The following is a 26,493-nucleotide window of genomic DNA, read 5'->3' as shown; positions in this document are numbered from 1 at the left end:
TTAAACGCCCATTGATTCTAGGAAAGGAAATTGATATTATACAGTGGTCATGCGCCATCCCGCCTAGATAGTGAAAAATGTGCCATTACCAAATGACCGGCTCAAAACCGTGCGTATCTTATTGCTGCATGAATCTTTCTGCAGTGCTCAGCACAATTAGTGTTAAAGGCCGTAGGTCCAAGCAGGTAAAAAATGTAAAGCTAAACAGAAATTAATGTAAAGCATTATCTCTTAAGGATTTTGCTGTTGTACGTACAGAACATTATGCCACTTTCTTTTACATTTTAATGCGCAAAAACATGCCTGTGACACTTCAGCGGAGTTAGTGTGGGAATGAGTCATACTGCGAGCCTTCCTCACAGCACCATAGGCTTCTCCCACTCACTAACACGTGAAAGACTAGTTTAATCACCCATTGCTGGCCAGGATCCAATAGTCTATCATGGGATCGGTCTCTTCTCTAGGGGGAAGAGCATGGATTTTGCTGGCCGGTGTAGGTCCCTTTCGAATATGCATACAACTCCCAGCATGCTTAGTCACTGTCCAAAGCAAATACTGTATGAGCAAGGTACTGTGGGAAATGCTGTGAAAGAGGATACACTACTTGGATGGATGGCCTTTGAACCCTGGTAAGAGGATTGGCAGACAATCACCTGCTAGGATTTACCTTTAAATAGCGTGGGAAATCACTGTCTATTATCTTTTGGAGTAGAATATCCATATATATGGGTGAAGAAGGCAGATTAAAGAAGCGAGAAACCCTTCATTTAACGTCCATGGGGAAACATAGGAGACCAGGCACCCAGATATTCCAAGTGGAGACTGTGTCCCTTGGGGAGAGAAGTGCCCAATAGAGCTTGATGTCTTTTTTTAGTAGACCGCAGAGGCATTACATCTAGCATGTGCTGCCTCCCAAAAACGTAATTAAAATTCAAAGGCTATTTTAGCCTTACATGCTTCATAAAGGCACTTGCCTGCTGAGAGGACTACATAAAGAGAGGCCGGTCCAACTTTACTTAGCCTCTTCCAACCATGTTGCGTTATACATTGCTTTTTAGACTGCTAGACCTCTGTTAACCTACGACACCAGCAGATAATCTTATTTAGCTCCGTGCCACATATTGGGTTTTCTCTTCCCCAGAGGTCTACTTGCCCTCCTCCCCTCACCTTCTACTCACCATCATCTCTCCACTACATAAACGCATGTGTATAAGCGGACATTCAAGCAAGAATGTGGTTAGCCAATATTTGCTTGCCTTCCCTATTGCAGGTTGCACGCCATCTTGGCCTTCTTTTTTAAATTTGTTAAGAGAACCAAGAAGGGGGTTTCAGCTAAAAAACACAAATAGAGATTGTAATAAGATGGGAGCACTCACTATGGATTCAACGGGCGGGGGAAGCGCAAAGGACTGGGTTGGTCTACACTACTGTATGTGCCTCGAAGTGGGTGGATAGAGTGGGATCCTGCTGGCTCACCACCCCAACAAAGGCACAGTAAAACTTAATTCAAGGTATTTAAAACCCCATTGTCACTTAAGGCTTTTAAACAACTAGGATTAGATCCTTCAAAGCTGGAGCATCAGAAGTGACAAATCCCAGCCGGAAGTTGCACATAGAAAAGCCGATGCACACTGCGCAAATGTTAAATATGCCAAAACACACTGCTTTTAACAATACGCAAGCAAAGTTAACATTTTCCAGGGAGCCATACAATGCTGAGAAACAACCGTGATGAATGCAGCCAAGCTGCGATGCTGCAGGAAGCAGCGTGTCAGTTGTGTAAAGACGTGAAACGACTGGAAAAGGACCGCAAGTGCCAAACAGATTTCAAGATGGTGACGACATTGCACACAGACAAAGTCACGGAGCAAGCATGTGAGAAGAATCAAATTAACTAAATGCAGGGAGAGTCATGCATACACATTTAAAAATCTGATAAAAAAACTAAAAATGGATACCAACCCAACATCTCAAAATGTATCCCTAGCAACCCCAGCCAATCCTAAGGATTGGAACAAGGGTGGATACCTTGCAGACCTCAAAAGAATCCGTCCGATCCCATTGAAGGGGAAAGAAGGACATGCTCCACACTGGTTCCTGCCGGACTGGGAAAAATGTACTTGGACAATTCACTGAAGGAAGTGCTAGCTACCTCTGACTCCGATACAAGGGTGTGAAGGCGGTCAGATAGCCAAGAGGGATCTTGGCTATCTGACCAGGAAAAGAGGGAATGGAGAGACATTGCCAGGTTTTGGTTAGACCTATCAAAGTGGATGCAGAGGTCTTGGTGAGCCCTACCCACGCAAATGCAGAGGTCGAGGAAAGCTATTGGCAAGTCTTGGTGAGACCTAGCCTCTAACTGGGTGCTGAAGGCGGTCGTGGTGAGATCTACCCAAGTGACTACTGAGGTCCTGGTGTGACCTACTTGAGTAAATGACAAGAAAATAAAACAATGTTAAGTAAACTAGGGCGTGGATAGAGCTGTCTGTTACAAGGAACTACCAGAGGTTGGCAATAGACCCAACCAACCAGCAAGTAATGTGGAACACAACAATGAGAACATTAGAAATCTGGACCTGGAAGAGGTCTAGAGGGAGATTTTGAAAGCAGGAACACCAGAAGAGCATCCAGATAACGAATAAACCCTGGAAAAGTCCAATAAACCTAAGAAAAGGATTGCATATTGTAGAATAGCATTTGGCATTTCTTCTGTTGCCAATACTTTCTATATTTGCACTCTGTTTTAGCTTAGGAATTAATAAGGAGGCTAAGCACAGGTTGACATTTTCTGTTGGCCAAATTTCCGATACATTATTTATATACTAGAGTGATGTCAATGTAGGCTAAAGTAACCCACTTTTTGTGAATCAATCCCAAACACTTAATAGAAACTCTGGCAAGGGGGGGTGGCCTACCAGCCAATGAGGATGCTTGGAACGAGGTCCTTACAACACAGGTTAAGAACCCGCTCCAAGCCTCCTCAGAGCCAGAGGCCGCCATTTTCCCTCGGCAGGAACCAGGTAAGTGCGCACCCAGCTTCACTCCCCACCCCACTTTTCCACATATTTAGGCCCCACCTTTCCCCACCTGACTTCTCTGCTGCATAGTGGTCTCTCGCTGGCACCGGGAACAGGACTGTTCCCAGCGCATCTCTGCAGCACGATTAGCTGCTAAAGGAAAGGGAGAAGGGTCGTCTAGTTCCTTCTACCCTTTCCATGGCAGCCATTTTGTTTATTTTTTTCTATTAATTTCAGTGGCTGCCATGGAAAGGGAGAAGGGACAGCCCGATCCCTGGTGGCCTTTTGTTTTGCTTTTTATTCTCCACGAGCCAAGAAACTTTTGATGCCATTTCTCTGCTCGAGAAAAAAATGCTATTAGTGCCCAGTATGACGTGTAGGGGTACTAATACCAATAGAACCATCGGAGGGGGGCATTAACGGTCTAGTAATGCCACAGTGCTTTACGTTAAAGCCCTCGCTTTTCTATGGTTTGTAACAGACGCCCGGGGTATTACCAGACCGGTAATGCCCCCCCCATCGTGTTCTATTGCTTAAATAAAACCCACTTGTTGAACTACAAATTCTATGGGTCATTGTTCCAGAGCTTAAAACATTTCAAGAGTAAGCACAACCCTAGTTTCAGGGAGCTAGTTAGTAAATTGTTCCTCATTCTTTTGATTAAATGTCCAAAACATGTCCCTCTCCATTATGACATGCATTTGCAACGATTGTGAAGGGGGTGCTATAGGGTTAAATGTGTCCCTAAACTCAAGAAAAACAAGTTTCCTCAACCCAATCCACGCTTCAAAATGCAAGAGAATTCACCATTGGTAGGATGGAGGTCCTGAGAGATGCAATGGGCACTGGATCGCCGTGGTAGGTGCTCCTCGATTCAACTGCTATCACATGGAGCTCATCTTTGGCCTCGGCCCCAAGGGAAATCTGAGACACCAAGCAGAAACAAAAGTGTGAGTGTTCATAAACGTCCAAAGTTAAGTCAGGCAGAAATTCCTAGAGATCAACATTGGTTTTCAGTTCATAGAAGAGAAATACAGGGCTGCATGGCATAGAACACACATTGGGCTCATTTTAATCATCTTGTGATCATTTTCAGATGTGAGGGTTTGTAATTTTCTTTTCATGACAATGTTTGCACCTAAAATCAGATCCAGTTTTTACATTTCAGCTAGCTGAATAAAATACGACTGAAATTTATTGGTGAATGTTTCGCCCACATGAAATCCAGTTTACGGTTATCTAAAGAAGGCTTAGCGGCAGTTTTACAAGGTAACTTCTTAGGGTCCATTCTAAGATAGTTGAATTGAGAAGATGTTTGAAGGACAGCGGTGGTCCTTTTGCTTTCATTCATTTATTATAAAATACAATTTTTGCAGATTCATTACATCAGTACACCATTTGATTTGTTTGCGCAAAGTGCAATGATCTAAACATTTAATTTGTATGCTATTGTAGAAAAAACAGCCAAAACTCCAAAAAGGTTCCAACTGGAAAACAGTAAAGATTATACCTTTCGTTTAAACACCTTTTTAATCTAGCGTTCAAACATTTTGACCTAAACCACTGAAAAGATGTACATGTAGACAACTAATGTACTATGTATCTTTTGTCATTGAACTTGTGCGCAAAGAAGTTGAAGAATGTACGGATACAATGAAGCTGCAAAAGTAATACTTCATAATAAATGCCTGGAAACATAATAGGCATATTTGTCCAGCACATGCTCATCCTCCGGAAGTAGCTTGGTGCTGTAAACATATCACAGATGGCCTAAGAACACTTGCACAGAGATTGTTCAAGGGATTTTAATGGTCTTTGTTAACGGCCGTCCCTGACTCGCTCATCAAGGTGTAGCAGTTCCCACCCTAGATTAGGCTTCCCTAGCCCTGTGTCAGCATCTAATGCATTTTAAGGAACCACTTGGGGTCTCTCTCTCTCTCCTAAGCTACTACTTCCACTCCACACCATCTTCCCAGTCACCCTCCTTTCATTCAAATCACTCGCCTTTAAATCACTCCCTACACTCTTACTAGCATTCTCACCACACAGTACCACTTGCTCTCACTAACCAATATCTAATTTTTAAAAAACACTTCCGAACTCCAATAAGTCATCTTTCAACCTGCTGGTTGCTTGGACTTCTGCCACCTCCTACTCGTAACCTCACCCGAATAACCTACACCTTCCTGTCTCCCTTCTTATACTTCATCTTCCTGCTCCAATTGGCCCCCTTGCAACGTCCAATCTAATCCTGTCTCTCACCCATGAAGTGTTACAGTTGGCCACAATCATATATACGCTGTTAATCCCTGCCTCTTGTCTCAGTACAGGGTGCCATGCTGCAACAACGGCGGACAGCAGCAGTATATGTCCCAGTTCATGTTTGGACGTTTTGTTGCAGCTGAATGTCAGTTAAGGGTTAGGGGGATTCAAGCGAGTTGTATGCCACTCAGCGGCTCTGTAGTACGTTTGAGAGGTTCCTTCTTTTCTGTGGAAAACATGGTGTGGGACCATGCCTTCCGGTGCTATGCTGTGGTTAACGCAGCGGCCTGGCTCCGTTGTTTCGCTGGTTACTGAGTCGCTCTCTGGTGACGTGTATACGTCTGCCATTTGAAGTGTGCTTCTGTGAAGCTCAGAGGTGTTCTCTTCTTGTGGGTCAGCCACCTTGTTCTCTGCAGCTTAAGTTTATCTGAAATAAAACAAAGTAAACTGGCAAGCATTTGGTGGTCTATGCATCGCCTAAATCGTACAACATTGCAATGTGGTACCAAGCATATTTAATCAGGCACTTGTGAAGGGGACATGAATTTGGGCCCTCCCAACTGCCACTGTCCCCTCTGTGGGAGGACTGTCTTTGACTTCCACCTTGGTAGGCCTCCCACCACAGGCTGAAAGGGGTTCCAATACCCTTACGACAATGTCATATTACTGACCGTGTCACACAAATGTTTACTCTGACCCAGCCAAATGGTACTTATTAATCAACGCCAGCAACCTTAAGGGCTGAGGCATCTTGCCAGTATAGGAAATGTAACTACAAGGTGGAACATAGATCTCTGCAGTGGAATTCCCCCTCAGCTACAGACCAGATAAATAGGCTAGCACAGTCCTTTACAAAATCTTCTCAATGTGAGCAAGTAGTAACAAAACAAGCAAGTGACTGAGAACAAATGTATACTTGGTTGAGTGATATAGAAATGTGTTTCAGAAAGCCAGGAGTTGGAGATTTCAGGATTTTGGTTGAGATTCTGTTTTTCACGTCAACGCAAACTCATTTTTAGGTTTAACTGCTCCTCCAGCGCCCAAAGCCATTTGATCTTCTCAGATGTTGCTCCAACTCCTACATCAAACCAACACTTTGTGTATCTACACCGTGTGATTCGGCACCCAGCTCTATTCCATGGTGAGCAACATAGGATCATAAGGACATTAACTTTATTTGTAGCTTTACCAATGCAAGTGTTGGCACAGCTCGTGCCCTTCCAATTGGAGGTACATGACAATGGTCTTTCTAACATGATGTTGAAAGCCCACCCGGAGGCCTGGGCCAACGTCTTGGTTACAATGTTTAAGCAGATTTTGAAGGAAGGTTGGGTACTGAATTCGTGGAGAAAGACCGTTATAGTCCTGATGTTTAAGACAGGGCCACAGATAACGCTCATAATTATCTTTCGAAGGGATTGTGTCCTCCGACGTATTCCTTATCTTAGATAGAAATCCTTCAGCTTTGCTGGCCTCGGAAAATTTTTTCGCCAGAGGGCGCTGCGCGTCGATGATCGCCGAGTCGATGACCCTCGACGGCCTCCGTGCCGACGTCGACGTCATCCTGCCTATAAAGGCCGCGCGCAGCGTCCGTTGCTCAGTTCCGTTTTTCCGCGCTTCGTTGTGCCTCGGAACACCGTTGCTCAGTTCTCGTCAAGATAACGTATATAATAACTACTATTTACCTCGATATCGATGGCATCCTCCTCCGACCCGACGACCCCTCGGTCCGGTTTCAAAAAGTGCCGAGACTGCGGGAAGAAAATGTCGTTGACGGACCCTCACAGGGTCTGTTTGTGGTGTCTGGGAATCACGCACCAGAGTTCGGAGTGTGAGGAATGCCTTTCCATGACGGCGAAAGCCTTGAAGGAGCGTAGGGGGAAGCTCGAGAGAGGTAGGTCAACTTTAACTTCCTCGAAAGCTTCTTCGGTAGAGTCGAGACGTTCGTCTCCTCACCATAAAAAACACTCTCGATCTAGATCACGAAGTGGCTCCCACCACTCGTCGACATCGAGACACTCGAAGAAGAGACGTAGGAGATCCCCTTCGTCATCTTCGTCGAGTTCTCCTGAGAGAGTTCATTGCCCCACAAAACGCAGCTCGCAAGCTGAGTGGGAGGAATTCAGGAAAAAGATGCTAAGCGTCTTCGAGAAAGCGGCCTCGTCCCCCTCGAAGACAGCTGAGGGTGATACCCCGGGTAAAAAACCCAAAAAATCTAAACGCCGCGAGTCGCAGTACCCGGCGGAAAAGTCAACCCGAAAGCGCCTCGAGCCATCGGGAGATAAAGCATCATCGACGCCATCGTCGAAAACTCCTTCGAAACAGAGGTCGGCGCCATCGACGCCGTTGTCGAAGGATTCATCGGCGCATCAGTCGATCGAGTCGACGCCGACGTCGACGCCGATATCGACGCCGGTGAAGGAAAGAACCACGGCTACTCCACAGCCAACGGTTAGACAAAAGACCTCCGACTCGACGCCGAGAACGTCGACGTCGTTCTCGAGCAGGACTCCGATCCTTTCGAGTTCTTCGAGGCCTAGTACACATTTCTCGACGCTTTTCACGGCGCCTTCGAGTACTTTCACGTCGGTGTCGACGACATCGACGTTTTCAAGGCCTGTGATGATGGCTCCTTCTGCATTGGAAATGGGGTTTATACCATTCCAAAAACCAATGTATCCCCCTTTAACCTCGATTTTTGAGGAAAGGGAGGATTCAGACCAAGATATTGATTTACAGAGGACCACATCACCAGAGCCAGAGACTTTCGCCTCTGAGGAAGGAAGATTAAAAAATCTTCAGGATGCACTTCAGGAAGCTAGTGGCTTGGACACTTCTCCTGAAGCAGAATTTATCAAACCAGACCCAGGAGAACATGCGGAGACTCCATATAGAGCTCTGATGTCTAGAATCATAGAATTTATGGGTTGGTCTGCACCTTCTCCTGCCTTTCAGCAGGATGACCTCACTGACATACTGGACAAGGGCCCACAGGAGGATCCTGTGGTTCCATTTCACTCTGCTCTACAGAGAAGGATTTTGACAAACTGGGAAACGCCAGAAATTATCCCGGCAGTAAATAAAAAACTGTCAACAAAATACAGGGTGGCTAGTTCTGACCCTGAATATTTGTCAAAACACCCTACTCCTGAGAGCTTGGTTGTACAGGCTGCAACCTCATCAGGCAGCACATCTGCATACCCCACTGCTCCGCAGGATAGGGATGACAAAAAGTATGATGCCATGGCTAAGAAGGTTTTTTCTGCCTGTAGCATGGCGTTAAAGTCTATTAACGCGACCTGTACGCTCGCTAGGTTCAGCCACACCCTTTGGGAGTGCGCTTCATCAGCGGCTGACTGCCTCCAAGAAGGAGAGGAAAGGGACGCATTTTTAAACATCATCAGGGATGGTAAAGATGCGATGTGCGAGACCCTACAAACTGGCCTAGATTCTGCTGACAGTATCAGCAGGGCCATGGCGGCAAGTACCACAATCCGCAGGCATGCGTGGTTGAGGAAGTCTGGTTTTGCCTCTGACGTGCAGACCAGGCTTTTGAATATGCCCTTTGACGGTTCTACCCTCTTTGGAAAGAAGGCGGATGACAGTTTGGAGAAACTGCAAACGTCCAAGGCAGCAGCCAAGTCATTGGGAGCTGCTATCCGTCAGAATACCTTTCGTCCTTCGGGATCATCGTGGAGAGGACGGTCCTTTCGTTACTATTCCTCATATGGAAGGGGCAGGGGACGACCGGCTCAAAGAGGCCAAGGAAGATTTACCCGTGGTGGACGGGGTAGGGGAAAGAAAGCCGCACCCGCAGGAGCAGGAGCCACTTTACCTTCGGCAACTGCATCAGCCGCTTCAAAACCACTCTGAGGTCTCCCCTCACAGAACACCAGTAGGGGGCAGGTTAACTCACCATCTGACGGAATGGCAGGCTATTACGTCAGATGCTTGGGCTCTGGAGACAGTGGCCCAAGGTTACTGCCTGCCCTTCCTACATATCCCTCAGAGTCATCCACCGGGGAACAACCCTTTGAAGCTTCCAGATCCGCTCCTCTTGCAGGAGGTTTTAGACCTGCTAGAGAAAGGTGCCATAGAACTGGTACCTGTAGCGGAAAGGAACAAGGGTTGGTACTCCCCCTACTTCATAATACCGAAGAAGGACGGAGGACTGAGACCCATCTTAGACTTACGGGAATTGAACAAATTCCTCCGAAAGGACAAGTTCAAGATGGTGACTCTCTCTCAGATCCTTCAGGCCCTCCAGCTTCAGGACTGGTTGGTATCTCTAGACCTCCAGGACGCTTATTTCCATGTGCCGATCCATCCCAGGCACAGGAGATACCTGAGGTTCGCAATTGGCAGCTCTCATTATCAATTTCGAGTTCTGCCATTTGGGCTAACCTCCGCCCCGAGGGTCTTTACCAAGCTAATGTCGGTTGTGGCTGCAAGTCTAAGGAGGGAAGGGATTCATGTCTACCCTTACCTAGACGATTGGTTGATCAGAGCTGTATCTTCGGAACAGGCTCAGAGACAACTAGATTATGTTTGCCACTTCCTTCACAAGCTGGGCTTCTCCCTCAATTTAAAGAAGTCACAGATGATACCATCACAGAGACTCCAATTCATTGGAGCAGTCCTGGACACTTCCCTGGGAAAAGCCTTGCCACCAGAGGTGAGGGCTCGAGATATTCTGCAGATGGTCATCAGATTTCAGAATGCCCAATATCTCCCAGCCTACGACTTTCTGAGGTTGCTAGGCCTCATGGCATCCTGCATATTCCTCGTGCCGGAGGCTCGCCTGAGAATGAGATCCCTCCAGTGGGCACTGAGAACTCAGTGGTCACAGTTCTCAGGAAGGATGACAGATCTCCTTCGGATCCCGGTCAAAGTAGCCCGAGACCTTCAGTGGTGGGCCTGTCGGGAGAACATCCTGAAAGGAGAAATGTTTTGGCAACCATGGCCGGAGATAACAGTAGTCACGGATGCCTCACTCACGGGGTGGGGAGCTCACGCCAACGACTTGACCATCAGCGGTCGTTGGTCTCCATCGGAGTCCAGACTACATATCAACCTGTTGGAGCTGAGAGCCATCAGACTAGCGCTGAAGGCTTTTCTGCCGTCTGTACGGGGAAGAAACGTCCTAATAATGACGGACAATACAGTGGCCATGCACTACCTCAACAAAAGAGGAGGCGTAGGCTCACTACCACTGTGCAGAGAGGCGATGCAGCTCTGGTTTTGGGCAATTCAGGAAGGAATCTCTCTATCGGCAATTCACCTAGCCGGAGAGAAGAACTTGACAGCGGACGCTCTGAGCAGGCAGAGCACAGTCTCTCACGAGTGGGAGATAGCTCAGGAAGTCCTTCAAGAGATCTTCGCCCTTTGGGGAACCCCTCAAGTGGATCTGTTCGCCACCAGTATCAACAGGAAGTGCGACAGATTTTGCTCAAGGGAATTTCCCCCGAGAGGAGCTCTAGGAGATGCGTTCGTAGTGGACTGGGAGTTCCCACTTCTGTACGCGTTCCCTCCGGTCCCTGTCATTCCTCAAATGATCAGGAGGTTGAGAAGGTTTCGGAAGACCATGATCCTAATTGCCCCGGATTGGGCCAGGAGAACGTGGTACCCGGACCTTCTAGACATGTCCATCTGCCCTCCAATTCGACTGCCATACAGAGAGGATCTTCTCTCGCAGAAGGAAGGTCAGGTTCTCCATCCAGCCATCAAGACCCTCAACCTTCACGCTTGGTGTCTGAAAGGTTGAGGTACAAGGATTGGGACCTTCCGGATGATGTTATGGAGGTGTTGCTTTCGGCCAGAAGGCCGGCAACTAAAACTCTATACCGCTGCCGTTGGAACAAATTTTGCAGCTGGTGCAGAGAAAAGAATATTGAACCCTTTTCTTGTGGTACACCTATGGTGTTGTCATTCTTACTTTACCTGGCTAATTCAGGCCTACAGGTTGGCACAATTAAGGGCTATCTCGCAGCGCTATCAATCTTTAAGCGCACTGCAGAGGAGCCTTCATACTTCAAAATTCCATTGGTAATACAATACCTAAAAGGATTAACTAATGTTTATCCCCCGAAACCTTTTCAAGTTCCCTTATGGGATTTAAACCTAATTTTAAACTTCCTAAAGGGTGCCCCTTTTGAACCACTACACTCTTGTTCATTGAAGCTTCTCACCCTCAAAACTGTTTTGCTAATAGCATTGACATCTGCTAGAAGGGTTAGCGAGTTGCAAGCCTTATCGTGTAAACCTCCACATACAATCTTTTACAAGGACAAAGTTGTTCTTCAGGTGAAGCCTAACTTCCTCCCGAAGGTAGTCTCGGAGTTTCACATCACTCAGAAGATTATATTACCTTCTTTCTACCCTCCTCCTCATCCGGGGAAGGAGGAAGAGAGACTGCACAGGCTGGACCCTAAGCGAGCCTTGAGCTTCTATATCAGCAGATTGGCTAAGATCAGACAAGCAGACCAACTCTTTGTAGGTTATGCAGGACATAAGTTGGGCCTTCCAATAACAAAACAAACCATCTCCAGATGGATTATTTTAGCCATTCTGGAGTGCTACAAATTGGCAGGAAAGGAGCCTCCTCAAAATCTAAGGGCTCATTCTACCAGGGGTATCGCAACATCCTCAGCCCTTCAAAGAGGGGTGCCAATTCGAGATATATGTGCGGCTGCCACATGGTCGTCCGCACATACATTTACCAAATTCTATAGCCTGGATTCCTCCTCTAGTCAAGAAACTAGATTCGGCAAGGCTGTGTTACACTCTGTCCATTCTGGAAGGGTAACATAACTTTTATTACTCCCGCCTCCAGTCACAATACCACTGCTATGGGAGTCTATCTAAGATAAGGAATACGTCGGAGGACACAATCCCTTCGAAGAACTAGTTACTCTTACCTTGTAACGTTCTTTCGATGGGATGTTCCTCCGACGTATTCCTTATCGACCCTCCCATCCATCCCCGCAGTATGACTTCCTGTGGGTTTGCAGCCTATGCTCCTTCAAGGTGATTAGTCTAATCCAAAAACATTACTGGGGACTACAAAACGGAACTGAGCAACGGACGCTGCGCGCGGCCTTTATAGGCAGGATGACGTCGACGTCGGCACGGAGGCCGTCGAGGGTCATCGACTCGGCGATCATCGACGCGCAGCGCCCTCTGGCGAAAAAATTTTCCGAGGCCAGCAAAGCTGAAGGATTTCTATCTAAGATAAGGAATACGTCGGAGGAACATCCCATCGAAAGAACGTTACAAGGTAAGAGTAACTAGTTCATCTATAGCAGTCCTCAATGTTTCAGGCAAGATCTTTGCCCGGCTGATAGGGAGGCAATTGTTATCATGGGTAAAGGAAATGGATGCATTTGATATCCATCAATCTGGGTTTGTCGTGGGCTTGTGGACCTCAATTAATTTGGCCACACTGGCATTATTCAAGGAGCAAGTAAAACATACAGGTCAGCAAGTTTTCTGGGCATTCATAGATTTTAAACAAGCGCTTGACTCAGTCGACCGCCTTAAACTGTGGGCAAAAATGGGGATGCCCAACCCATTTACTAATGATAAAGGATTGATATTCTAAGACCTCCATGCAGGTCAGACTAAACCCTCAAGGGCAATTGTCTGGGTCAGTTCCGATAGCAAGAGGAATAAAGCTGGGGTGCATATTGGCCACAGCTTTGTTCAACCTCTACATAGCGAATATCAAGGTCTACCTGAAAAAGGCAAGGGCATTGCCTCCGAAGTTAGGTGGTGTCACAGTTTAGACAAACTTTATAAAAGGATACAGTCGTGTAAAGGATACAGTCAGCATCCACTCTCGGGAAGCCCTTCCGCTCTGGGGTAGCTTGAACGTGCAGCGAACCAGATTCTTCTGGGACACCTTGCGCGTGATGCTAAACAACACTTCCCCCCCCCCAAGAGCATAGCCTGTAGGAATTTAATTATAACTAACAGGCCAGGAGCTTGAGCGAAAAGGCAGTAGCAGCGACAACAGAGCTAAGGTAGCAAACAAAACAATGATTCAATAGAATAACTAAGGTTACCCAAAATGCAGCGACCAGCCACCCACAATTACCCTCTCTTACCTGCTTAGCCAGAAAGAAATCCCACAACCTTATGTAAGTCCAAACACACCACGGAAACCAGGTGATGCAGGAAGAAGGTCCCAGTTGGTAGAAGTTAGTGCAGAGATTCACCTAACCCGAACGGCACGAGGGCGCCGCTAGTGTCCAAAAAGCAATCCCTTGTTCAATTCAGCAAAGCGTCCCTGAAGTGAAGGTAAGCAATCCAGGTAGTGACCAGTAGAATCAGGAAAGCGTTCATATAGTCACGTTGATGCGTAGAGTGATGTGTTTTGTGACAAAATGAAAAGTACCATTAAACAATCCAGAATGCGTAGAATATTGAAGGGGAATTAGGAAGTCCGTGGAGATAGCAGCCAGAGATAAACAAAGCTTAATTAGAAGTTCAGCGATGAGGAAGCAAATCCGAAAGCGTCACAACAAACAGGAGCAGGAGAGAGCAATCCGTATACAAAGCCAGGGGTTCGATTACCAAAGGGAAAACAGCCGAGGGTTTTGGCGCCAGAAATGGTAAGGGAGGAGACGTATGGAATAGTCCTTAAAGCAAGAGCCGGGTCCAGGAGATTCAGAAAACAGGATAACGAGAATCGGGCACTTCAACTAACTGCTTAGTTTTAGGAGCACCCGTTGCATGGACAATCTGAGTTAAGTACAAGTATCTTTCCCAGGACGCGAGACGCGTTGTCGGCGTGTCATGTGATCGCAAAAAGGGGAAATGCTGGGAAATGTAGTGCGGCGTGTCCGGCGGCTTGGAAATAGTCGCCAAGGCAACTTCCACATGGAAACGGATGACCCTAGTCGTCCATGTGCAGGAACGCGAGGCATGACAGGTGGGCAACGGGTTCAATGGCTCTTGTACGCTGATGACTTGGTCCTAGTGGACCAGACGTCTGTGGGCCTGCAAAGGCAGCTATACCAGAAATATATTGCCAAGAAAATGGGTTTAAAATCAACACGAAAAAAATCAAATGTTATGTCTTTTTCCAAACGCTGCAAAGAAAAAAATTATTATGAAGGTGGATAAATCTCCCTTGTTGAGGATTCATGAGTATCGATACTTATGAATCTTGGTAAATGACACCTGGCCAGAAACCGCCTAAACGAGTGATCCAAGAATGAAAATTACCACAGTGGCTACGAAGGGACTTTTATTACCCAAAATTTGTCCCGCTGTTGACTTTTTTACAAACAGAAGATGGTCCCAACCGTGACGTATGGTGTTTTTGTTCAATTTGGATTGGAACAAACTGGGTCAATTTTGGAAGGTGGACTTCTGCATGCCGGGGGGAATCCCAGTCCAGACCATACGCCACGAGTTGTGTCAGCTTTCCTTGTCGGTAGCGGTAAAATGGAAGTACCACAGTCTCTTTAGGAAAATTGTTATGGCGCAGGCTAACTCAATTATGCCCTTTTTGAGACGGTTAATAAAGGATCGTCGTGATGGGCTGATGTCCGATTGGAAGGCGCAATCCCTCTCCTGGCTGAATGCCTAAAGCATATAATTGGAAACCCTAATTAGGAGACTGGATAGCGCGAAGCAGAAACTCCGGAGAATGGACTGGTGCATGACAATTGGTGAATGCTGAGACATAAGATTTTTCAGAACGGTGTCTAGGAATGCAGACCTCTGAACTCCTCACCAAATTAGTGTTTCCCCATGTCCAAGAATTTCGAAGATGGTTTAGGATTTCGTCTCAACTTGTGGTTAACAAGGAGATAAGTGGGACCAAAGGCCAATGAAGAATGGAATCAAAGCTATGCCGCTTCTGCAAAAAAAAAAAGAGAAACATTAAGACATCTGATTACAATTTGTCCAAATGGGTCTGTGCGTAGGCAATTATATTTGAAAAAGTATTTTGAAAATGTTAAATATCTAAGTGAGGGAAAGACCTGGGCAATGATTTTAGCGGGGAAAACAAGTCACTTGTTTTAGCAACAATCACATTTTGGGAAAGTGATAGAAATATGAATTTAAATTGAATGTATTTTAAAGCATCAATTTTGCTGTCAAGTTTGAAGGTGTGAATGTATTAAGTTGCTTGAATTTGTGTTATTGCATTATTATGTATACTGATTTTGTTGACTTTTTGTGGGGAAAATACCAACTTGTTTCAGCATTGTTCTATTTCTTTTTTAGAAATGTTAGAAATATCAACTTAAATTGAATTATTTTTTTTACCTTTAAAATTATTATTGCCGTTTTGGTCAAACATAACCTTGTAAGTCAACACATTTATGGAAACATAACCCCCCCACCTTTTGCCCTCTCCCCCACGGTACTGTTGCAATCGTTCTTTTTCTGATGAGATTGGCATGACTTGATGACCACTATTGCTGTGGACTTCCGTCCCTTCCCCTTTTCCATTTGTTGCCCCCTGGGGGCCCTTGCCTTTGCTTGTTGCGTATTTGAGCTGGGTCGTGGTGAGGCTGGACTGCTCAGATCAGGCCCACTAAATGCATCCATTTTGGGCACTGTGCGCTTTTGGAGTCTCGTATGAGTAATTTCATGAGGTCCCAGTCCATGCAGAATTTCTGGTGATCTCTTAGTAGAGAGTATCAAACCCATTCCATAGTCACAAAGTCCCATACTTTGCCTATCCATTGCTGGTCCGTGGGTGCGGTTTTAGTCTTCCACTTCTGGGCTATTAATAGGGCCCCTGCCAAAACCATAATCGCATACACTTTACGTTGGGCCTTTGTGGGTAGATTTTACAGCTCATCCTCCAAGCTCAGGATAACCAGGCCCATGTTCGCCCCAAGGGTGAGACCCAGTTTTTCCGCCACAGGCCTCTATCATTTCCCAGTACCGTTTTAAGTTTTGGGCATTGCCACCATATATGCCTCCAGTTCCCTTCCCCTCCACAGTCCCTCCAGCACAGCGTAGAGGTGGAGTGTGCCATCTTGATCGGGGTCATATGCCATTGGTGCATCAGTTTCATCCACAATTCCTGTATTTGTATTGATTTAGCTAATTTGGGAATGCTGGTCCATAATCCCCTCCATTGGGCCTCTTTAATGAGTTGTTACCCTTCCCTTTCCCAATTGGCCATGTGAAGGGTCTTGTTCCCACTAGCTCCCCATCTTGGACTAGTCTATATAGTGCTCGCACCAAGTGACTGTCACCTGTGTTAGTAGTAATGTACTTCTCGAAGGGGGGTTAACTCCCTGGTCGTTGCGGCCCCCGACTTTGGGCTTTAGAAGCCAGTGTCTTAGCTGAACATACAGATACCCATCCCACCTCCTCCACCCCGAAGTCTGTTTTTCTGTTTTGCACTGGGAGTAGGATTTGATTTCCCCTACCTCGAACATTTTCTGGGTTTTGTGTCACCCTCCTCCCCCTTTTGCAGTTTGCGGTAGCCATGACCAGGGAGTTCCGGCGTGAATTGTGGGTTCCCGAAAATCCGGGTGAGAGGCAAGGCGAAGGAAGTCAAATTGTATCTCTTAACTACTGTATCCCATGTATTAGCCACTAGGGTCTCAATTTCACTCCTATCCATATTGGAGGGCCCGTCTTCCCTAGTTAGCCAGCGGACGTCTCCCAGATGATCCCCTAAAACTGCTCTGTCCATATCTCTCCATTTATTTCCTCAATTGTCCCTAAACCAATCCCGGATTACTTTGAGCCGTGCAACATGGCAACATGCATTGAGGCCTGGTTCCCCCCATTTCTCCCTTATTCCTTAGCAGCCTCATCACTGCGCCCGATATTCTTGTTTTTTTATGGGCCCAGATGAATGTATTGGTTATACTTCAGATGGCTTTGAAGTATGACATGGGGATTTTTATGTGAAGGGCCACGGAGGTTTATAATAGCTTTAGTAGGATGGACATTTTCAAGATGTTGATTCGTCCCATCCATGAGATTGCCAGTGGACCCCAGTTGGCTAGCATACTTTTAATAGTGTCTAATAATGGTGGGGTAGTTGGCTGCAAATAGTTGGTCTAGTGTTTTGGTGATTCTTACTCCCAGGTATTTTGAGCTGTTAGATGCCCAGGTGTACGGGAACGCACCTTTCAGTTCCTTTTCCCTGTCCTGAAGAACGAAGGGATTCGTTTGCAGGCCTGCGACCTCTCCGAAAAGGGCCAGTGTCTTGCCTATGGCTGTGAGGGATTTCTCTGGGTTAGTTACTGTTTACATGTCATCTGCGAATGCTGCGACTTTATGTTCCTTCCGTCCGAACGGGATTCCTTCCATTTCCTTTGTGTCTCTTATTTTACGTAGCAGCAGTTTTGGTGTAAATAGGGCCTCTCTCCTCAGGATGCCACTCGGTCGGTTGGAAGATCCCCAAAATCAGGGAAAAGCCTCCTGCAAGTCTGATGAGAGATGGTAAGGTGTTTCCGGACTATTTAATGAAGAATGGGGAAATCGTAGATAGACGGCTAGGAGTTCCTTCTGGCAATGTTGCGGCAAATAGAACTGCAGGCTGTGGTTTCCCTGTGAAAGGAAGAGGACACAGGAGTCTGCAAGGTAAGCACCGGACTGAACAAGATAGAAGGAATGGAAGGTAACACAAGGCAAGAAACCCACGAGGTCGGAGTAGCAAGAATAAGGAATGAAAACTGGACTCCCTAGAGATGGGAAACTAAGGGCAATGCGAAGGCACTGTAGCAAGGAAGGAAGAATACAGGTTGAGTGAGAGCGTCGCGGCCGCAAGGGTTTCTGCGAAAAGGGAGAAAGAAAGATTGCGGCAGCAAGGGCCTCCGTGAAAAGAGTGAGACAGGCACGGTCAAACACTCAAAGGCAACGGAGTGTAAGCGGACAGAAAAAGAAGAAAACTAACATTTGGCGCAGAAGAACCAAGGTGCAACGCACCGAAAAGATGGATCGGGGGACTGATATCCCGGAAAGCGGACATGTTGAAATAAACTAGACTGCTGAAAGCAAAAACCGAATACGTGACGGAACAAGCTAATGGTGCCGCCACCGGTCCCATACTTTCCAAGAGGGCATGACCGTATACCCCTTCCTTCTCGGAGGGGCCCCAGGCTTTCCCGGGTGCAGTCTATGGAACTTGTGAATGAGCAAGGGAGCGTGAATGTTCCTTCTTAGCTCCCAGGTGCGTTCAGCGTCGGAAAACCCCTTCCAATGGACTAGATCGTGTAGCACACTTTTTGGGTATTGAGAGTCTACCAGACAGGACACTTCATATTCTTTTTCGTCTGAAGGATCAGAGACTTCTGGCTTCGGAACGTTTATATGAAAGGGGTCTGCTTTGTACCTCTTCAACAGGGATGAATGAAACACAGGGTGCATCCTCTTCATACTTGACGGAAGACAGTGACGGAACTCCACAGGATTAATCTGGGCTTCTATAGGGTAAGGACCAATGAAACTGGGGGAAAAATTTCCCTTATCCATCTGGCCAGAAACCTTGTGGACAACCAAACCAAACTTCCTTCTGACCAGGACGGGTTAGGCAATCTTCCTTCGGCTGCCCTTTTCTTGTAACCCTTTCTGCTTTCTTCCAGGGCCAAGATAGCTTGCTTGTGGGTCTCTCTTATGGTTTCCTGCAAGTGTTCTATAAAAGGCAGTTTGGAGGTAGTTGGTACATTGCGTGGAAGATGCCGAGGATGGTATCCGTACGTACATAGGAACTGGCTCATTCCTATAGCTGTGTGTAAGGTGTTATTGTACGCAAACTCTATAATATAAAGAAACCTACTCCACTAATCTTGCTTGTGACAAAAAAAGCAATGTAGATACTGCTCTACCGTGGCATTCAACCTCTCTGTTTGCCCATTGCTCTGAGGGGGATGCCCTGAAGAGAGTGCCGTGAACACCCATCTGTTGGCATAAAGTGGCCCAGAAGGAAGAGGTGAATTGGGTGCCACGATCCGACACAATGGTGTTTGTAAGGCCATGCAAACGGACAATGTCTCTCAGAAACAGAGGCAGTCTGAGGAGCAGATGGCAGACCGGTTAAGGCAGAGAAGTGAGCTAATTTAGACAAAGTGTCCACTGTCACCATGATGGCAGTGTATCCTTCTGACTTCGGGTGGTCCACGATGAAATCAGTGGATACGAGAGTCCATGGTCTAGAAGGGATGAAATCTTTTTGTAACAAACCGACTGGTTTGGAGGACATGGTCTTTCCTAAAGCACATGTGGGGCATGTAGAGACATAGATTGCAGTATCCTTTCGTAGAGCCGCCCACCAAAAATACTGCGATACAAGTTCTGTGGTGGCTTTCTGGCCCTTGTGCCCTGCAGACCTAAGGTCATGACACCAGGCAATCGCCTGGTCCTGAAGAGTCTTGGTGGGTAGATACAATGCATGCTCCTTGAAGTAGAGACCCTCCTTCCTTCTCAGTCGATATTTCTGTGCATTGGGTAAAGCCACTTGCTCAACTCCTGTACACACGTCCTGTAGGAATACATTGACTACAGCAATAATCTCTGCCTGCCAGTAAGAGTTCACCTTCACATTGGAAGTCCGAAGTCGCGGGACAGGGCGTCCGCTAGGATGTTTAACATCCCCGGAATGTACTTGATGAAATCGAACTGAGAGAAAAGAAATATGCCCAGCGAGCGTGTTGTGCGTTCCTACACTCCATCTGCTGGAGTATGCAACGGTTTCTGTGATCATTTCTGACAAAGCGATGAACAGCTTCTTGCAGAAAATGACGCCATTCTTCACAGGCTTGCCGTAGAGCAAACAGTTCTTTTTCGATCACACAATAGTTTCGTTCACTCGTTGTGAGGGTTCTTGAACGATAACCAACTGGGTGTTCCAGCCAGTCTTCTCCTTGTAGGAGCGCTGCCCCAACTGCACTTGCTCCGGAAATGTCGGCTTCGACCACAAATGATAGGTTTTGGTCTGGCTGTCTCAAGATGGGTGCGGTTGTGAATGCATGTTTGAGTAGCTGGAATGCTTGGTCTACCTCCTGATCCCAACAAAAGGGCACTCCTTTCTTAAGAAGTGAAGTGTAAGGGGCAAAACCTTATCAGAGAAATTCACAACGAATCTCCGATAAAAGTTTGCCAGGCCTAGGAAACGCTGGATATCCTTTACCATTTTAGGGGTCGGCCACTGTGTATTGCCTGTATTTTTCCAGGATCCATCTGAACCCCTTTAACAGAAAGGATAAACCCAAAATAGGAGACTGAGGATACTTCAAATAAAAATGTTTCTGGCTTAACGAAGAGGTAGTTCTGATGCAGCAGAGACAAAGCTTCTCGCACATGCTTGCAGTGTTCTGAGGAAGAGGTTGAGTAAATCAATATGTTGTCTAGGTAGACTACGACGTTGACAAACAGAAGATCTGCAAACAATTTGTCCATAAACTGCTGGAACACCGCTGGGGCGTTTACCAGTCCAAATGCCATTACAGTTTATTCATAGTGGCCTAGGGGAGTTCTGAATGCCGTTTTCCATTCGTCACCAGATCTTATTGGCAGCAAATGGTAGGCTCCCCTAAGGTCCAGCTTCGTAAAAACAGAGGCCCCTTGTACGGCTTCCAGGACCTCCTTGATTAAGGGCATTGGGTATCGGTCCCCGATGGTGAACTGCTTTAGGCCACAATAGTCTATACATGGCCAGAGTTCATGGGTGTTAAGGTGTGAGTCACGTGAATGTTGCATACCTGAATATCTGGTTGATCTTGACGGGGCAGCCAGACTGACAAGAAGAATTGGTGACACGAGAAACCAGCCTCTCCTCCACCCAGAGTGGGTACTGGGTAAAAGATGGACCAATTCCCCACGTCACCAGCTGCTCTCTCCTGATTTCCGTGACGTCGGGACTGTGCAAGCACAGGCAGGAGAGGTTGAAGGAACAAGTCTTTGAAGTGATGAAGCTCCAGAGTCCAAGGATGGGAGAGGCGATACCAAGTAATGACGCTGATGCTGTGGTGCTCTAGAGTCCAAAGAAGGCAAAGGCGTATTCCAGGAGAAGACACTGGATGCTGTGGTGCTCAAGAGTCCTAAGAAGGCAAAGGCGTATTCCAGGAGAAGACACTGGATGCTGTGGTGCTCAAGGGTCCGAAAAAAGGCCGGATATTCACCAGGGAGATGCAGAATACTGAGGAGCTCAAGAGTCCAAGGATGACTGAGGCGAATACCAGGAGAAGGCACTGGAAGAATGACCACAGAGCTCAGGCTGGCACAAAGTTGGAGAAAAGGGAAAAATCATGGCAGAGATACCTAGCCTGGCAAAAGGTGAGGGAACCTGGGAGAATGGGAGAACTGACGAGGACCTGGCAGGGAGAGAGTCCTGGATGGAAGGGAACCCCAGCAAACAAAGGGAAACAAAGGGAAAATCCAGGGGAACCCGGGGAGAAGCAGGAGGCAGGCTAGGGAGGACAAGGGAAGGGAAATCCCCTGTAGGCTGAATGGAGCAAGGCAGGCGCGGGAACAAAGGGGGAGCGAGTAACACGATCAGGAACAGAACGCGTTGCGACGCGATCTGTTCCCGATCCTCACTCCCCTTTTATGGGCCGCCGGCGCCCGCGTGGCCTGGAACACAAGCTGATTGTCGCCGGGCGCCGGCGGACCCAGAACGAGGCTTGAGCAGCAAGCCCTTCCGATCCCGGGTGACCAATCCACGGCGCATGCGCGGAACCGTGATCGCGGTCTCCCGCGCATGCGCCGAGGAGTTGCAGTCCTGGTCCCCGAAGATCTCCCTCCGGCGCCTCCCCAAGCGCGAAAGCGCGAATAGAGGCGCCAGGAAGGGAAAGCGCGTGTGAGGAACCCCGGTCTCCTGGTAAGCGTGACACTATGCCCCCTCCCAGGAAGGCCCGGAGCCCCAGGCTTCCAAGGAAACCGACGATAGAACTCACGCACAAGACGTGGGGCGTGCACATGCCGGTAAGGTTCCCAAGTGGGATCACAGGCCGGGTATCCCTTCCAATCCACCAAAAAATGGAGCACCCCCCTGCGATAGCGGGCATCACATATCTCCTGAACCTCAAATTCGGGGACCCCCTGTACCAGAACAGGAGCCGGGCGAGGACTGGCACGACCATAGGGGTCAACAACATAGGGCTTCAAAAGGGAGACATGAAAAACAGGATGAATATGCCAGGAACGGGGCAGCTGAAGACGAAAAGCCACAGAGGACAGGCGCTTGGTGATCTTAAACGGGCCAAAATACTGGGGAGCCAACTTAACCGGTAAGTTGCGAATTGGCAGATTTCTAGAGGACAACCAAACCCTATCCCCAACCCGGAAATCAGGTTTCACTCTCCTTCTCCGGTCAGCCTGAGACTTCATATGGTCTTGGGCAGTCTCCAAAGAGTTGCGTGCCAACTCATGCTGCTGTTGGATAGCCGATATCAAGGCATCAGCGGAAGGAACCGTGCTGGACGGCACAGGATGGAAAGGTATCAATTTCGGATGCTGACCTGTCGAACAATAGAAAGGACTGGTTCCGATGGAAGAATGGGTGGAATTGTTGTAGGACACCTCGGCCAGGTCCAGATATGCCTTCCAATTGGTCTGCATGGCATTTGCAAAACAACGGAGGTATGCTTCCAGTGTCTGATTTGTTCTCTCCGAGAGACCATTGGACTGTGGATGATAACCAGAGCTCAGGGCTCTGCGGATACCAATATGGCCACACACCTTGCTCCAGAAGGAAGAGAGGAATTGAGCACCACGATCAGAAATGATCTTCTCAGGAAGGCCATGTAACCGATAAACCTCATGCAAAAAGGCCGTAGCCATCTGGGCAGCAGTAGGTATCTTCTTGAAAGGAATGAAATGGGCGTACCTTGTAAAACTGTCCACAACGACCATTATACAAGTGTACCCCTCCGAGGGAGGCAGATTAACAATGAAGTCAGTGGCGATGGTGTGCCAGGGATATGGCGGCAACTCCGTAGGTAAAAGTAACCCCAAAGGACGTTGTCTGGGAACCTTGGATTGAGCACAAACCGGACAAGTCTCCACATACTTTCGGACCTCACCAGCCCAGCCAGGCCACCAAAATTGTCGAGATCGCAGTTCTTGTGTTGCTCGAATCCCTTGGTGGCCTCCAATGGGAGAATCATGGATGCCGTGCAGTATGCCATCACGAATCTCCCCCTCGGGAATGTACAGTCTTCTCCGGAAGAATAGAAGGCCAGATATTGAAGGCTGTTGGAGTAGAGTTGACCTCCTAGAATCTATCCGGGTGGCATCTGATATCGACTGCAAGAGTGGTGATAAAGTCGATAAAAAATGATGAGAAGAGATCAGTGGTTGAGCCAGATTGGAGTGACCCTCTTCCTTCTCCATCTCCAAGGACTGAGACAAGGCATCAGCCCTTAGGTTCGAAGATCCAGGGATGTAAGTGACATGAAACTCAAACGGAGAAAAGAAGAAGGCCCACCGGGCCTGTCGTGGTGTTCGACATTGCAAGGAACGCAAGTACTGCAGATTGCGGTGATCAGTACGGACCTCAATAGAAAAACGGGCTCCCAGCAGGTGATGTCTCCACTCCTCAAACGCGGTCTTAATTGCCAATAGTTCCTGCTCAATGACAGCATAGTTCTTCTCACTAGGGCTCAGTTTACGAGAGAAGTAGGCCACCGGATGTTCAACCGAAGAAGCGGGATCCTTCTGCAAAAGAACAGCCCCTACATCAAAGTCCGAAGCGTCCGCCTCGACAATGAATGGCAGTTCGTCCTGAGGATGACGTAGAATCGGAGCGGCCATAAAGGCTGACTTCAAGGTGTCAAATGCTTGCGTGGCCTGAGAGTCCCACAGGTAAGCAATCTTGCTACTAGTCAGTCTAGTGAGAGGTGCCGTGATCGGAGAGAAATGAGGAATAAATTGTCTGTAAAAGTTGGCGAATCCCAAAAAGTGTTGTAAGGACCTTACATCATGAGGCTGTTTCCACTCTTGAATAGCCTGGACCTTCTTGGGATCCATCTCGATACCAGCTTGACTAATCACAAATCCCAGGAACTCTATCCTCGATTGATGAAAGGAACACTTCTCTGCCTTGGCGAATAGATGATTGAGAGATAAACGATGGAGGACCTCTCGTACATGGCTTATGTGTTCCTCCCTATATCTGGAGAAGACCAGTATATCATCCAGATAGATCCAGACAGAAATTCCAATCAAGTCTCCGAAGATGTGATCCATGAGCCGTTGGAAAACCGCAGGGGCATTGCACAGACCAAAAGGCATCAGCCGGTATTCAAAGTGCCCAAAAGGTGTCTTGAATGCAGTCTTCCATTCATCGCCGCTCTTGATGTGAACCAGATGATAGGCCCCTCGTAAGTCAAGCTTAGTAAAGATCCGGGCCCAGTGCAGGGTTTCTAGAATACTACGAATCAAAAGGTAGTGGGTACCGATCCTTAGTAGTAATATCATTCAATTGCCGGTAATCAACACAAGGTCTCAAAGTGCCTTCCTTTTTCTTTACGAAAAATAGGGGGAATCCTGCGGGTGATTTGGTGGTGTGATGTATCCCTTACTCAAACAGTCCGACAAGTAATCCTGTAGCACTCGTTTCTCTTCCTGAGTTAAAGCATACAGTCTACCATGGGGAATCTCAACACCAGGTGACAAATCTATGGCACAATCGAACGACCAATGAGGTGGGAGGGGTATGTTTCCTGGTTCAGCAAAGACCTGTTCAAAGTCGGCATATTCTGGAGGAATCTGGAAGGTAGAACAAAGACTGACCCCCTTGCTACGAAATTCCAGGGCCGTCGAAGAAACCTGAGTCTGGACTGGCAGGCTGCATTTCTGGGTGCAAGAGGTGGAGGTGAAGGTCAAGGTGTGAGTCCTCCAATTGATGACTGGATTGTGATGCTGGAGCCAAGGTAACCCTAAGATTAACTTGTAGGTGGGAGACTTGATAACATCTAGAGCAAGCTCTTCCACATGGTCGGCGATCCGAAGAGTTAAGCCTACAGTGTGCAGACGAACCGGTCCTGAAGATAAAGGAGTACCATCGATAACTTCCGCCGGAAGGGCAGAGTGTCTGGGTAGAGGGGGAATCTTATTGATGTTTGCGAATGTTTCATCGATGTAATTGCCAGACGCCCCACTATCCAACAGCCCAAAAACCTCTACAGTCCGACCAGGCAATTGGATATGGATCTTCAGGATTAGTAAGATAGCTGGTTGCATGGGATGAAGAATTGAGCAAGAAGTGGAAAGGTTTGAAAAAGGGGTGAGACCTGTCGTTGCCTCTCCTCCACACGACAGGTCCTCTAGTTTCCCGTCTTCTTCTTCTGAGGTCGTAAGGGACACGTTCCCAGGTAGTGCCCAGCAGCGCGGCAGTAAAGACATAGGCGTAAAGTTCTTCTTCGCCTCCTTTCTTCATCAGATAATGGCCCCCTCACAGCTCCCAACTGCATAGGTTCGAGTCCAGATTCTGCCGAACCAAAAGCTCCGGCGGGAAGGCTGACTGTTCTATGACTGACTCTCTCAAACCGACGTCTCTCTGCCTTTCGTTCAGCTAATCTCTGATCAATTCGGAGCACCCGATTGATTAAGAGTTGGAGGGTCTCAGGTTCGGGGATGTGGAGAAACTCATCCTTTTATTCTTACCTCAACCCCCGGCGGAACAGGGTCTTCAGCGTGATTTCAGGCCATTGAGAGTCAGTAGGCGGAAGCGACTGATGTATGTTATTATGTCAGCACTTCCCTGCTTGATGTCCAACTGATTTTGCGCTGCGGCGGCCAGATTGGGCGTCTGAAAAACCTCCAGGAATGTCTTCTCAAAAGCAGCAAAATCATTCAATATGGGACTGTTAGTAGCCACAAAAGGTGTTGCCCAGGCGAGAGCATTCCCAGTTAAATTTCCCAAAATGTATCCGATCTTGGCTTTATCGTTATTGAAATAGGTCGACCTGAAGAGAAAATGGATTCGACAGTGATTGCAAAATTCCGCCACTCGACGTGGGTCTCCATCAAACTTGATTGGGGTAGTATGAGCCAAAGAACTCTCAGCCTGCGGAGCACTCCCTGCCCCTTGAGTTACCATTTGACGTAAGACTTGGTTTTCCTGGTATAAGGCAGTCATCTCTGCTCTGAGAGCTTGTAACTCATTCCGCAGGTCCTGTGTGTCTTCCATCTCCAAATCGGAAGGTAGGCGTCTCAATCTGTTAAGGTGTGAGTCACGTGAATGTTGCGTACCTGAATATCTGGTTGATCTCGACGGGGGCAGCCA

General features: G+C 47.5%; 1 protein-coding gene across 1 annotated transcript in view; it reads right to left on the bottom strand.

Moving 5' to 3' along the window:
• The window catches only part of LOC138491435 (nucleoplasmin-like), a 405,174-nt gene that overhangs the window by 187,164 nt on the left and 191,517 nt on the right, over positions 1-26,493 (bottom strand). The window contains exon 4 of the mRNA XM_069617951.1: positions 3,825-3,941. Within this exon, the coding sequence (XP_069474052.1) occupies positions 3,825-3,941 (117 nt within the window). The remainder of the gene's footprint in view (positions 1-3,824; positions 3,942-26,493) is intronic.

This window comes from Ambystoma mexicanum, chromosome 10 (assembly GCF_040938575.1).
Source record: "Ambystoma mexicanum isolate Mex_15411 chromosome 10, UKY_AmexF1_1, whole genome shotgun sequence".
NCBI classification, from domain to species: domain Eukaryota; kingdom Metazoa; phylum Chordata; class Amphibia; order Caudata; family Ambystomatidae; genus Ambystoma; species Ambystoma mexicanum.
This window is presented reverse-complemented; position numbering and strand designations above follow the sequence as displayed.